Raw genomic sequence first — 12,441 nt, 5'->3', positions numbered from 1 at the left:
GGGAAGCACGATGGACCTTGCCTAAGGGTCCTCACTGGACAACTGCACCCTGACCGGGATTTGAACCACCAATCTGCTGTGCCAAAGTCAGGAGTGTTGGTCATTGTTGGTAGAACTTCATTCTTCATTCTCAGTAGAACTTCAGTCTTTCGAGCTCTAACCAAAGCTCATGAGCAGAGGTGAAGGTTGGGACAGAGATGGACTGGTAAACTGAGATCCTTGCCTTTCAGTTCAGCTCTCTCTTCACTACCACGATGGAGTACACCTGCATTACTGCTGACACTGCACCAATCCATCTACCAAGCCATGGCTATTTTCCCATCAGTCATGAAAAAAAATCCTGTGATATTTAAATTATTTCGCTTAATGCAACAACACACCTCTCCAACCCAGAGGGAGCAAACTGTAGAAACCTTTAGTGCATTGTGAGGGTAATACTTGAGTACTTTTACTTTAGTAAGATTTTTATTGTAATGGAGTATTTATCTATCCCGTTCTTGGTATTTTTACTTGTCTGAATACTTCTCCACTGATACAGATCAAATTTTGCAGTTGCTATTAATATGTTTCGTGTGGATCACAATTACACTACTGTTCAAAAGTGTGGGGTCACTTAGAAATGTCCTTTTCTTTGGATTAAAAAAAAGCAGTTTTTCAATGAAGATGACATTAAATGAATGATAAATCCAGTCTAGACATTATTAATGTGGTAAATGACTATTCTAACTGGAAATGGCTGATTTTTAATGGAATATCTCCATAGGGGTACAGAGGAACATTTCCAGCAACCATCACTCCTGTGTTCTAATGCTACATTGTGTTAGTTAATGGTGTTGAAAGGCTCATTGATGATTAGAAAACCCTTGTGCAGTTAAGTTAGCACATGCAAAAAACTGTGAGTTTTCATGGAAAACATGAACCCAAACTTTTGAAAGCTATATACACAAACACAAACTAAATACGGGTGTAAATGTGAACCCACAAGGCTGAAAATGATCTCCACAGACTAGCTGATCTACAAAATGTAACTGTCATTGCGTCTCAGGTTCATATGTGCTCTTTGCATAAGGATTTGCAAGCCAGACTCTCGAAAGTCGGACAGAAATAAGTTATTTTGCTATCTCCTTGCTTCCTGTGAATGTATTGTCAGCAAAGACAGAGGAGGCGATATATTACATGTTTGCTGTCAGTTTCATAGGATGTAAAATTTGTGTTTTCAGCCAGCCCCAACAATTCATATTCCTGTAAGTTCTGAACAGTCCAGTCAAAATGATTTATCTCTAGATTATTATGAATTCCTTCCAGCTAAACTGAGGGATTAAGTGTTCCTGTATGAATTTTGAAATTTCCTCAAACCTAATAATTCTTGTAAAACTCTGTGAAATCATCTAAAAGTGCACAATGTCACAAACCTGGCTTACATTTGGTAGCTCCTTAAAAGTTGTCATTTTGAAGACTCGCAGGACAGCGAAGGAGACAGACAACCCTGTCGTTATCTAGATTAAAAATGAATATCCCGATCTATAACTGGCTATACGTATTAAGTGATAAACGGGCTTGTGTGGGAATTCGTCCCAGCAGACACTCTCAGAGATCAGCTGTATCTGGATCAGGATGTTATCTGGAGGTCACCGAGTCCCTCTTTTAATGGAGAAACAGAGAGCAGAAAGAAAAAAAAAAGGTTGGGAGGAAGTCAGATGTAAAGAGAAAGGGGGGGAAATGAGGAACATGAAGATCCAGACATTGGATGTGAAGAAGATAAAGAAAATTGTTGAGACAGAGAGGCAGATTACGAGGTCAGAATGGACAGAAAGAGGACGGATGAACCATCATATGATCAAAGTACTGGGAAGGCTGGGCCTCACCTTGAAATCACATGATCTCTATCTGCTCTGTCTCGCAGGGAATTGTGGGGAAAAACAATAAAGAGCCAAGAAGAAAAGACCGGACGGTGCTGCTGAGAACTTTGGTTTGGATTTAGGACTGTTTACATGAAGGTAAGAGGTTACAGGTTAAAGGAATGAACGTCCTAAATGAGTGTCCTGGTGTGTCTATATGTGTCTGCACTGAAGCTGCACAGAGAAGAGAGCCGTCTAATCCACATCCTTACAGTATGTTTGGCTCTAACTAGCCATAAGAATGTGCAGAGTGTAAACACTTTGCTAAATGTGTAAACCATCTTGGAGCAGACGGAGCTGTGAAAGTGCCTCCACAAGACGACAGGCACAGCTTGGTCCACACAGAAAAATGAGGGAAAGTTGAGGAAAAAAACGCCGAGGATAAACTCAAAAAACATTCTTCCCTTTCTCACCCTGTTGGTATGAGGCCTGCAGTTTACTAGCATCACTTGTGAAGAATATTTATGAGGTTTTGATTAGCTTCATAGATCAGAAATCTTCTAACATGATGTCACAACACCCAGTAAACTGCTACAAAAGGCCTGATTTAGAAGTTTGACCTTTTACAAACACCGCTTTTAACACAAATCTTGTGCTTGAGCACCACTTGACTTTAATTACAAAACCCTTGAACATTCTGAAAAGCAGAAACAATTCACAAGAAGTATGGCTAAGTGATTTTAGTGTTTTAAAGTGAGGTGTTGACCTCAGATAAGCAAAAGCTACTGTTTGTAGCTGTTCTTCAAATTCACTATCACACTAAATTCATCGTCATCCACCTGTTTTAGGAACATTTTTAAATTAGTGTATAAAAATGGTTGAATATTAGAAATCTGGAATATTGTGTAAAAGTTTTTTGTACTAGTTTGAGGTGGGAAGGTTTGTGTAATGACAAAAACATGAGGGATGAGGAGTTAACCTGCCCGAATTCAAACGTGTAATAACAGAGCTGGTCCTCAGGTGGTGGAGAGGATTTGGCATCACTTAGAAATGTCCTTATTTTGGAAAGAAAAGCAGTTTCTTCAATGAAGATAACATTAAATGAATGATAAATCCAGTGTAGACATTGTTAATGTGGTAAATGACTATTCTAGCTGGAAACAGCTGATTTTTAATGGAATATCTCCATAGAGGTACAGAGGAACATTTCCAGCAACCATCACTCCTGTGTTCTAATGCTACATTGTGTTAGCTAATGGTGTTGAAAGGCTCATTGATGATTAGAAAACCCTTGTGCAGTTATGTTGGCACATATGCTACTAGTGTTTGTGAATGGATGAATGAAATATACACTGTAAAGCACTTTGTTGAGCCTACATGATAAAAAAAAATTTAGCACCTTTTAACTATCGTTTTTAACAGTTTACTGTTATTTTACAGATTTTGCCTGTTTTATTAATATACAGATAACAAAAATTACAGAAAAGGTATTAATTTACATGCTGAAAGTTCAAAAACAAGCCAAAACTGTGAAGACTCTATTTTTTTTTTAAATGATCATTTTTTCCCTTTTACAGCATTTAAACAGAAACTACAAAACATTTTTACTGTACTAAAATCAGCAAAAAAATATTTTACAGACATTTACAGCTGTTTGAAAGGGAAAAAATGTATAGAAAGAATTTTAAAATAATCTATTTAATTATCATTTTACAGATTGTCCACGTTTTGTTAAAGTACTTATAATATCTATTACATTCATTCAATTACTGCCACATTTTTACTTTTTTTAAACATGATATTTTTACAGTGTACCTGTGGTTAAAAGGTGACATTTAAGTACTGACCATTTACCAAAATACATGACATGTTTTCTTTATGTATTTATTTGTTTTGGCTACATCTTCTTGTGGCTCCCTCTTCTTCTGCCATGGTTTAATCCATTACCACTCACAGGTCTGAAATACAGACCAAGTAAATATTATTCTGCTCTTTTTAAATGACATCAGCCCTGATTTAGTATCTTTTGAAAGCTCCTAACCTCATGATTCAAATGCTCATAACCATTTTAGGATATCTGTATTAATACCCGTGCAATATTTCCTTACTATGTAGAGTGTGTGCACAGTGCAACGGTAGTTGTTAAACTATTTTTGTCATCAATAGAAGCTAATACTCATCTCTGTGTGCAGCACACTGTTTTCACAAAATGCTTATGAGCAGTTGTAACCTGTCTTTTTAGAGTAAAAATTAATTCTGAGGTGTTAAGTAGCTTACTCAACTGTTTTTCTAGACTGTTAAACATTCCACATGTCTTCTTCAAATGTATGACTTGCTGTTTGGGAGGTCTGGGAGTTGGGAGTTAAAAAATGCACTTCAATGCAACATAACTGCTATGAAGCCATAGAAAACTAGAAAAGCACTCAGAGAGCACAGTACTCTGCCAAGGCTGTCCATTCCTCCATCCGGCATTGTCAGAAATACAGCATTTTTTGTAGAAATGCAACATTTGTTTATTAGTTATTGATGATCAGAAATCACGGCAACACAGAATGTGGCCATTTTATATAGATGTACCCACAAACAAAATTACTGTACGCTGAACACAGTGTTATGCATGTGTACATTAAGTACGGATACCAAATCATGTGACCTAAAATGTAGCAGGCGGCGGGAATTGATGGGACTCGAAAACACCCCCACAATTTAATCAACTATTTCTTGCATCCTTTCCGATGGATAAGTCCCTGTAAGTCCACAGTGGTGGATTTGTAGTAGGATCACAATCATGTGATCGTCAGCAGGCAGCTGACGTAGCGTTCACTTGTTGTCATAGTTACAGTGATGCCATGCTGCTATCTCACAATGATACAGAAATCCTTAGCAAATCTATGGATCTAGACAATAAGCCACATCACTGCCTAAATCTAATCACTTGGTCCTTGTGTCATTTCTGACCTTCCCTGAAAATTTCATCCAAATCTGTTAATCTGTTTTTGAGTAATGTTGCTAACAGACAGACAGACAGACAGACAAACCATCACCAATCGTCACAAAGCTCCACCGTGTTCCTTGGCAGAGTAATAAATTGTCTAATATGAGCTTGTATGTGTGGATCAGCTCCCAACTCAAATGACCCTCATGCCAAACGTGAGCCGACATCTTGGTAAATATAAACATGAAGGTTTAGTGAGTTCTTTGCAACTCCTGTATATAGTTGTATTGCTGAGGCCTTTAAGCAGGGCCACATAAACCTGTCCCATGATCTTGTTTACTGTTCACTGCGACCCTCTACTGTCCAACCCTCTTCAAGTTTTTATTAAGTCCAATTGAATCAACAGTCATATCCCGGAGAAACACTTCATCAATGGCAGTCTCTCATAATTTATTTATTTGATTAAATTCCACTTATTTTAGGAAAATGCACCATCTCAGCACAATATCAGCAACTTTTTATAACTTAATTTTTATTTTGCTACTACTAGACAGAGCTGCAGGATAAGCTAAAAGTGCAGGATCCTGTGTAGCTTTTGTTAGAGTTCAGTTGTGCAAAATTCCAAACTAATTTGCAATTAGTCAGATAACCGCATCATGCTGACATTCAGTAAACATGGGACTTATGGATCCCTTTCCAGCCTCAGGCAGCAGGGCAGTGGCCACGATTCATAATCCAGGTCTGTGCCACTGAATAATTTCCGGAAACAACTTCCCCGATGTGATTTTCTGCTTGTTGTGGTGGGAATAATTCCAGCTGATTACACATTTCTGACACGTTGCCAGATTCAGTGTCACACGACCTTGTTTTCTGTGATCTTATCAACTGATCCTACTACTTAAAAAAGATTTATTATTAAATTTCTGGAAATGTTAAGTATAAATTGAATTACGCGTAACCAAGATGCATGAAGAGAGGGTTAAAAAATGTGAAGCATCACATGTTGAGTGAATGTATTTCCAGAAGAGGCGGGGCTGAAGGACGCTACAACTCCCAGCCAGTTTCTCTGGAAGTGTCATGAACTGAAGTTAATAGAACATCTGTGCGGAGATCCACCCGGGCTGCCTGTTCCTCTAACTCTGACGCTCTGATCCAACCCCCATCAATCAGCAGGAGAGCGGTAAAACAGAACAAGTGAAACTCACATCACATGGTTGCATCTGTTTCTTTATTTAAACCTCTAACTGGCCTCGGATAGTTGACTGAGCACACTTGTAACATAATCTCCACTTTATAGATGCACATTTTTGTGAGATTCAAACACAACCGCAGTCATTTTCAACACTGTACAGAAAGAGTCAGTGATGATAATTCTGAGGTTCAGTGTTAAATGAACTGAAATAATTTCTGTTGAAATGAAGTTTACACTGATCTTGATCTTTGACTCCTGAGCTACTGGCAGTCATCCTTCCTCACAGCCACTTTGAGAGCTACACATTCATATTTTCCCGACACATTTTCTCAGTTGAACCAGAATCCTTGGATCCAAACTGCTTCCTAGACTTCTTGTAGATTGATGTTTATTTCTGTCCTCTGTTGTTGCTGGACGAGTTCTGCAACACGTGAAGATCTGGGGCAGTGGATGAAACAGGTACAAGAGGGGCAGAGCAGAGCAGACTGAGGAGGGGAGTGGGATACTCACAAAAGCACAAAAAGATTGGAAAGTGGTGCCAAAAGGGACAACTGGACCTCTCCATAGTAACATAATCAGTTTTAACCGTATCTACTGTACTTCATGTTCTTCCCATGAGCCCCGCCTATGATCTGTTCACACCCCTCACTCCTCACTTTTCTTTTCCTACCGCAGTAAAGCACAACATGAACGTTGTTAAACTGACTCCCTGCAGCTGCACTGCGCTGAGAGATGCACTACATGCACGCAACAGCTCACAGCTGGAGCAGTGAACTTGTCTCAGGATGCCTGGGAGGCTGGTATTGACTCAAGCGCCCGTGAAGAAAGTTACAGAATAGAAGCTTGTCCGTGCGCCCTAATTTCCTCCTCCCGCTGTGTGCCTGCATGTCAGGAGAGGCTCTGCGTCAAATCCGCCGCTGCAACAGCTGCTCCAGCGGCCTTTGCGCGCCCGCACACACTTCACCACGAGCACGCACACACTGAAGTGGACTCCAGCAACAGCAGGAACGCTTCCACCAAAGGCTCAAGACGCCTGCTGATGCCCGCCATTACGCAAAAGCTGCCCGGACCACATGCCCGATCACACAACTGCACCGCATCACCTACCAGGCCATTACGCAGAATCCCATCCATGTTATCACACTGCTCACACGGGCAATTTTGTAGTTACAGGATTATTTGTCCAGTTCCATCAGCTGCTTCCAGCTTCCAAATGCTGGTGCACCAACAAACGGTAAAACTCTGCACAGAAAACTTCACTTCCACAAAGTCAAGAAAGCTTCAGTTCTCGGTATTTTACTTGGTCTGATCTGCTGTTAAAGTCTTCCACGGTTTGTAAAATACACATTTTAGCTCTGAGTGTCGTTGGCACGTGTAACATTACACTTGTTCCAAAAAAAGATGAATTATTTAGAAACGTTTTGGGAAAGTTCAGGGCTGCAGAAGACGTTGGAGAGGTGCGTCTTTGCGCACAGAGGCCTTTCAGCCTCTCCAGCTTCTCATAATCTATATGCACACAAACAAATACGCACAAGGAGGCCGCTTCAGCGCACAGTCCGCCTTTGTTTTGAGAGTCATCTGTGACATATCAGCTTTCACACCCACTAACCGCGAGCCGAGGCACAATTAGCGCGTGGGTAATCCGAAGACACAAGCTTGAACCACACCGTTCCCGTGCGCATTCAGCCAGATCCGCTCCCTCCAACGCGCCGCACACGCCTTTGAAAAAGAGCTCAACTCCCGAGTTCATCTCAGTTTCTAATGTTTGTGTGCGTAAGACTGCGTTGGAAATACCCAACCCTTTTGTGTACCTGTGCGCACGGAGAGAGCGAGACGAGTAAAAGGAGTTTGTCCATGCTGATTTGCCCGGAGGCAGCGCACGGTGTCTTACAGTCTGTTTAGTTTTACCTGCCGAGGCTCAAGCTTAGAGGAAGGAATAAGCCCTTCAACGTATCACGCAGTTCGTATTTTTATTTATTTATTTTGCAAAATATAATGTGCAATCAAAGTTTAGAAGCGATTAGTGCCAAATCGGACCATTTCTAAACTTTTAAAGCTATTTATGCAAGTTGTATCTCCAGCAGCTCCAAAGCTTTTTACCACGATGTCTAACACACTTCAGGTGCAACATTTTGAGACCTTGTCACCTTTTAAAGTCTGTTGAACGTAGTGCACACTAAGGCTCATTCACTGTCACTCAAGGAGCCAAAGAGTTTTCAAAAATGCTCTAAGACGCACCAAGTGAGATGAAATAAAAGGTGTTCCTACCGTAATAAAGGTAACCATAGCATCGGTGGGTTAGTATCCAACAGAGTCGACATGAAGGTGATTAATTTTTACACAGAATCCTTTGGCGAAAACTTCCCACTTTCTGAGGGCTGCCGCCTGTCTGTGCGCCACATTGGTTCTGTGTAGAGAAGATCAGGGTGTGCGTAATGCTCTCTCTCTCTCTCTCTCTCTCTCTCTCTCTCTCTCTCTCTCTCTCTCTCTCTCTCTCTCTCTCTCTCTCTCTCTCTCAACCCTCCCTCCATCTCTCTCTCTCTCTCTCTCTCTCTCTCTGGACACCATAATCTACGCCGCTCTTTCTGTTACAGGACAGATGGCTCTTGGCGCATGTTGCAGCAAAGACCTGCATGCATGCGGCTGCTGTCTGTGGCGGAGTGAGCCTGCTGACATGAATTAGGACACCGAATTAGGGGCGTGTGCGTGCGTGCGTGCGTGACTAATGCAACCTTTGGGTCTGTATGTAGTGTTTGGATACATCTGACAGGTTCCCCAAGACTCAAACTTTTAGGCTAAATTCTGAAAAAGGCTCCATAATAAAAGAGCCATAACAGAAAGCCTCATTTAGTTCACACTCACTGATTAACACAGAAACGCCTTTAGTAACCTTTGTATTGTGTCAAGATCCAAGAGCAAGCTAAAGGTTTTGTACGAGTTCTAATTCCATTATTAAAAAGTAAGATTTAATATTTGAACGTCCCAGAACCTCTATAAATTGGTTGGTCATGCGTTAGTGTGACAAACTATCATTTCCAAGTTTTTCATTCACTTGTCTGAGGTCAGTCAATGTGATTTACTGGGAGTTACAGTGCACTGCCCTTAAGGGGACAAAGGGATATTTTGGTTTCTTTTAAGTGGGTTGCATGAAGTAGTTATCAGTGATCAGTTTATTACTTAAACTAGATTACAATGGGCACACTCCCAGTATGCAGACAGGAGGACCTGCAGAGATGGGCTTGCTGTTGACGGGTCGGTAGCAACATGGATTTTAGCCGTCTAAAAAAAAGCCCAGCCAAAAAAATCTATACCAGTTTAATTGTGTACTATATTTAGTCAGACAGTACTGTCCAACAGGAAAGTGAAGCTTGCATGCAGTTCTGTGCTCTCTTTGAAGCCACCAGACTCCACTGACAATAACTGTATTTCTACCTCTTAGAATACAGGAGTTCAGCCAGATCCAAACCAACGTATTAAACATTTTACATCTGGTTGGAGCGAATGTATTAAACCACCAAAGTCATACAATAACACAAAGGAACTAACTAGTTAAAGTAGTGGTGGGATTAGTGTTTGGGAAGGTAAAATTACTGTTTTTGTCAACAGTCTGGCTAGTCTTACTTTAGCTCTGGTTCCTGTAAATGAGTGGCTTTTTAAATCTTGCCTGCTTCTGAATTTAACTAAAACTGTTTGTGTGATGTTCACAAAGCAACCATCAGACATCAAACATTCAAGAGTCTCTTTGGGAGGACAGGAACTAGAAATAGAATAGAATAGAATAGATCTTTATTGTCACTGTTACAGAGAACAATGAAAATCGGTTTAGTGCTCTCCAAATAGCAACATCAAAAATAGTCTGTATAAAACAGCTTACAAAAATATATACAGCATAAGAGAGCAAAATTGCACATGGTATAACTTGCACTGACTCATAAATATTGCACTTGCAGGTATGTGGTATTGTCGTTCAGGGGGGAGGGAGCAGACATTTGACAGCTTGGGGATAAAAACTGCTTTTGAGCCTGTTGGTTTTGACTCTAAGTGTCCTGTAACATCTACCTGAGGGGAGGGAAGAGAACAGAGAGGATCCTGGGTGTGAGAGGTCTCTGGTGATTCCCCCGGCTTTCCTCTGAAGTCTGCTGGTGTAAACGTCTCTGAGGGGAGGTAGTGTGGTCCCAATCACCCACTCTGCTGCTCTCACCACCCGTTGCAGGTCCTTCCTGTCCTCTGCAGTGCAGCAGGTGAACCACCTGTACAGCAGTAGGTCAGGAGGCTCTCAGTGGTGGAGCGATAGAAGTTTATGAGCAGCTTTTGGGGGAGATGAGCCTGACGCAGCTTCCTGAGGAAGTACAGTCTCTGTTGGGACCTCCCCACCTGGTCTGAGATGTGGGTGGACCATGTGAAGTCCGCAGAGATGTGGACCCAGAGGAACCTGAAGCTATCCACCCTCTCTACCTCTAACCAAAACCAAAACTATGATAATAACTACAACAACTATTCACGACTGAAGTCAACATACAGACACTCAAACGTCATCCACAGCTGACCTGGTGCCTAATACCCACCCATCACATTGGTTCTATGCTGATACCTCACAGAAGGAGGTTAATATTGTGTACTGAACTATCCTCATCACATCACAACAAGCTTCTCTTGCAGTGTGTTTCTCTGCATCCAGAAAGACTGTAGAAACCAGTATTGGTTGGCAGCTGAATTCAAAAGTCTGCTGCCACACCTGCGAAGCTTTCCATTCTGGCACAGCACCTAATGCACTTTTGATGTGATAACAGTGACAGATTTACTACTCGAAATTCTTCTTCTTTTGATGACTGGAATGGTAAAACATTTGCCAACGAGTTAACTCATATGAAAAGGCTGTCTCCGGTTGATTTTAATGTTTCCTGCTGTCGATTTATTGAGTGCCTGATACATGTTTTAAAAGTTTTTGTATCAAAGTCAACCTTTCAGTTTTTTGCGTGTACTAAATCTATCAGTTGGCTTCTTTGCAGTTTAACGATCGCAGTTGGAGCTTCCAGAATTTTACTGCTACTCACATTGGTTCATGTCTAGAGGATTTTCTGGGAATGTAGCACTTTCTTTTGGCTGCCAAACTAGAAGTCATGAGCTCTTATCAAGTGTTTTATAAACAAATAGTCAAAATATCAGTAATCTCTGTGACGGACTAGTTTATCACTTGCTGGACTGACACAATCTCACAAAGTGACAGCTTTTACACTGGAAACCACACTCTACATCCTGTCTCCTACCAGCAGATATCATTGGGTTGTTTAATCAGGGCCATAATCTAATGTAGTTGTCTACTATAGAGGTGACAGATGAGAAAAACATTCATTTGTAGCATTAATTTTAACATCAGTCCTGTGCAGGCTGGAGGCAATAGTAAAGATGTAATTTGTCACTAAAGTACAGCAGAAGTTGTTGTGTAAATGTTGCCTAACGACAGAGGTACCGGATCAGTGTGGCTTGTTTGAAATGCAATACTGAAAAACTAGTTTTTGGTGAAAATGATGAATATCTGCAATAACTCATCTGTCTGTTATTCAAGTTATGTCAGTTTGCCGAAGTTTCTGTTCACGAGTCAGCAAGTTGTTGTGAACAGAACTGATTCCCCAGTAGACCTCCATGATGGTGTCAGTGGCCTCAGCAACACACATCACTGCACAACTTGTCGCTCTTCCTACTTTGTGTGAATGTGTAGTTGTGCGTTCTGATGAGCTGTCCCTTTGGACAAACTTCTCGTCTGTTTCTGAGCTGATTTCACAACCAAAAACATCAAAACAAACTTGGCAGCGTTCTGTTAGCTGCACATCTGGTCGTCCCCGTCCGTCCTGTAATCTCAGCAGCACATCTGGTTAAACTGTGAAGGCTTCCTCATTGGCCAGAATACAGACATGACCCGACCTGACAGATAACAGGGCGTGTGCATGGTGGATGGATAGATACTGATTTTAAACTTTAACTAAAGTATGGACCACAGTAAAATATCTGTGGTTGGATTTAGACTGAGGTTATGGAATTTTAGTGTAAAATTTTGGGGTTTGAGCATTTTTCTATTTTTTCTTTTTTCCTGTCCCTGTTTTATTTGCATATCGAGTACGAAGTATGTGTGAGGATGCATTTGCACGTGTACAAATTTGTGGGTCATGCAACATTCCTGCCTGTGATTATTCTAGTGACTGACAGCTGATTATGTTAAGAAATGTCGTCATGCAAAATTCATTCTAAACTCTATACACAAAAAATGTGTTCACAACCTGAAAACCTTCAGGCTAAACTGTCCCTTTCTTACTGATAGAACACAATAGGAAATGCAAAACACTTTTCACTGTAGTCAGACAGTGTAGTCATTTTTTCCTATGGCAATAAGCAGGGAAATTGAGTTTGTCCTTATTTACTAGAGAACCACATTACAAGTTCTGCATGTGTAAAGTGGAATAAAAGTGGCACCACTGAAA

At 41.0% G+C, this 12,441-nt stretch overlaps 1 protein-coding gene across 1 annotated transcript in view; it reads right to left on the bottom strand.

The window, feature by feature from the left end:
- ntf3 (neurotrophin 3) overlaps positions 1 to 8,399 on the bottom strand; it is a 47,102-nt gene extending 38,703 nt beyond the window's left edge. Inside the window, exon 1 of the mRNA XM_023286315.3 lies at positions 8,234 to 8,399. Coding sequence (XP_023142083.2) covers positions 8,234 to 8,251 — 18 coding nt within the window. The 5' untranslated portion in view covers positions 8,252 to 8,399. The remainder of the gene's footprint in view (positions 1 to 8,233) is intronic.
- Positions 8,400 to 12,441: the final 4,042 nt, after the last annotated feature.

This window comes from Amphiprion ocellaris, chromosome 21 (genome assembly GCF_022539595.1).
Source record: "Amphiprion ocellaris isolate individual 3 ecotype Okinawa chromosome 21, ASM2253959v1, whole genome shotgun sequence".
NCBI lineage: Eukaryota > Metazoa > Chordata > Actinopteri > Pomacentridae > Amphiprion > Amphiprion ocellaris.
Note: the sequence above shows the minus strand (reverse complement) of the source record. Positions and strands in the feature narration are given on the sequence as shown.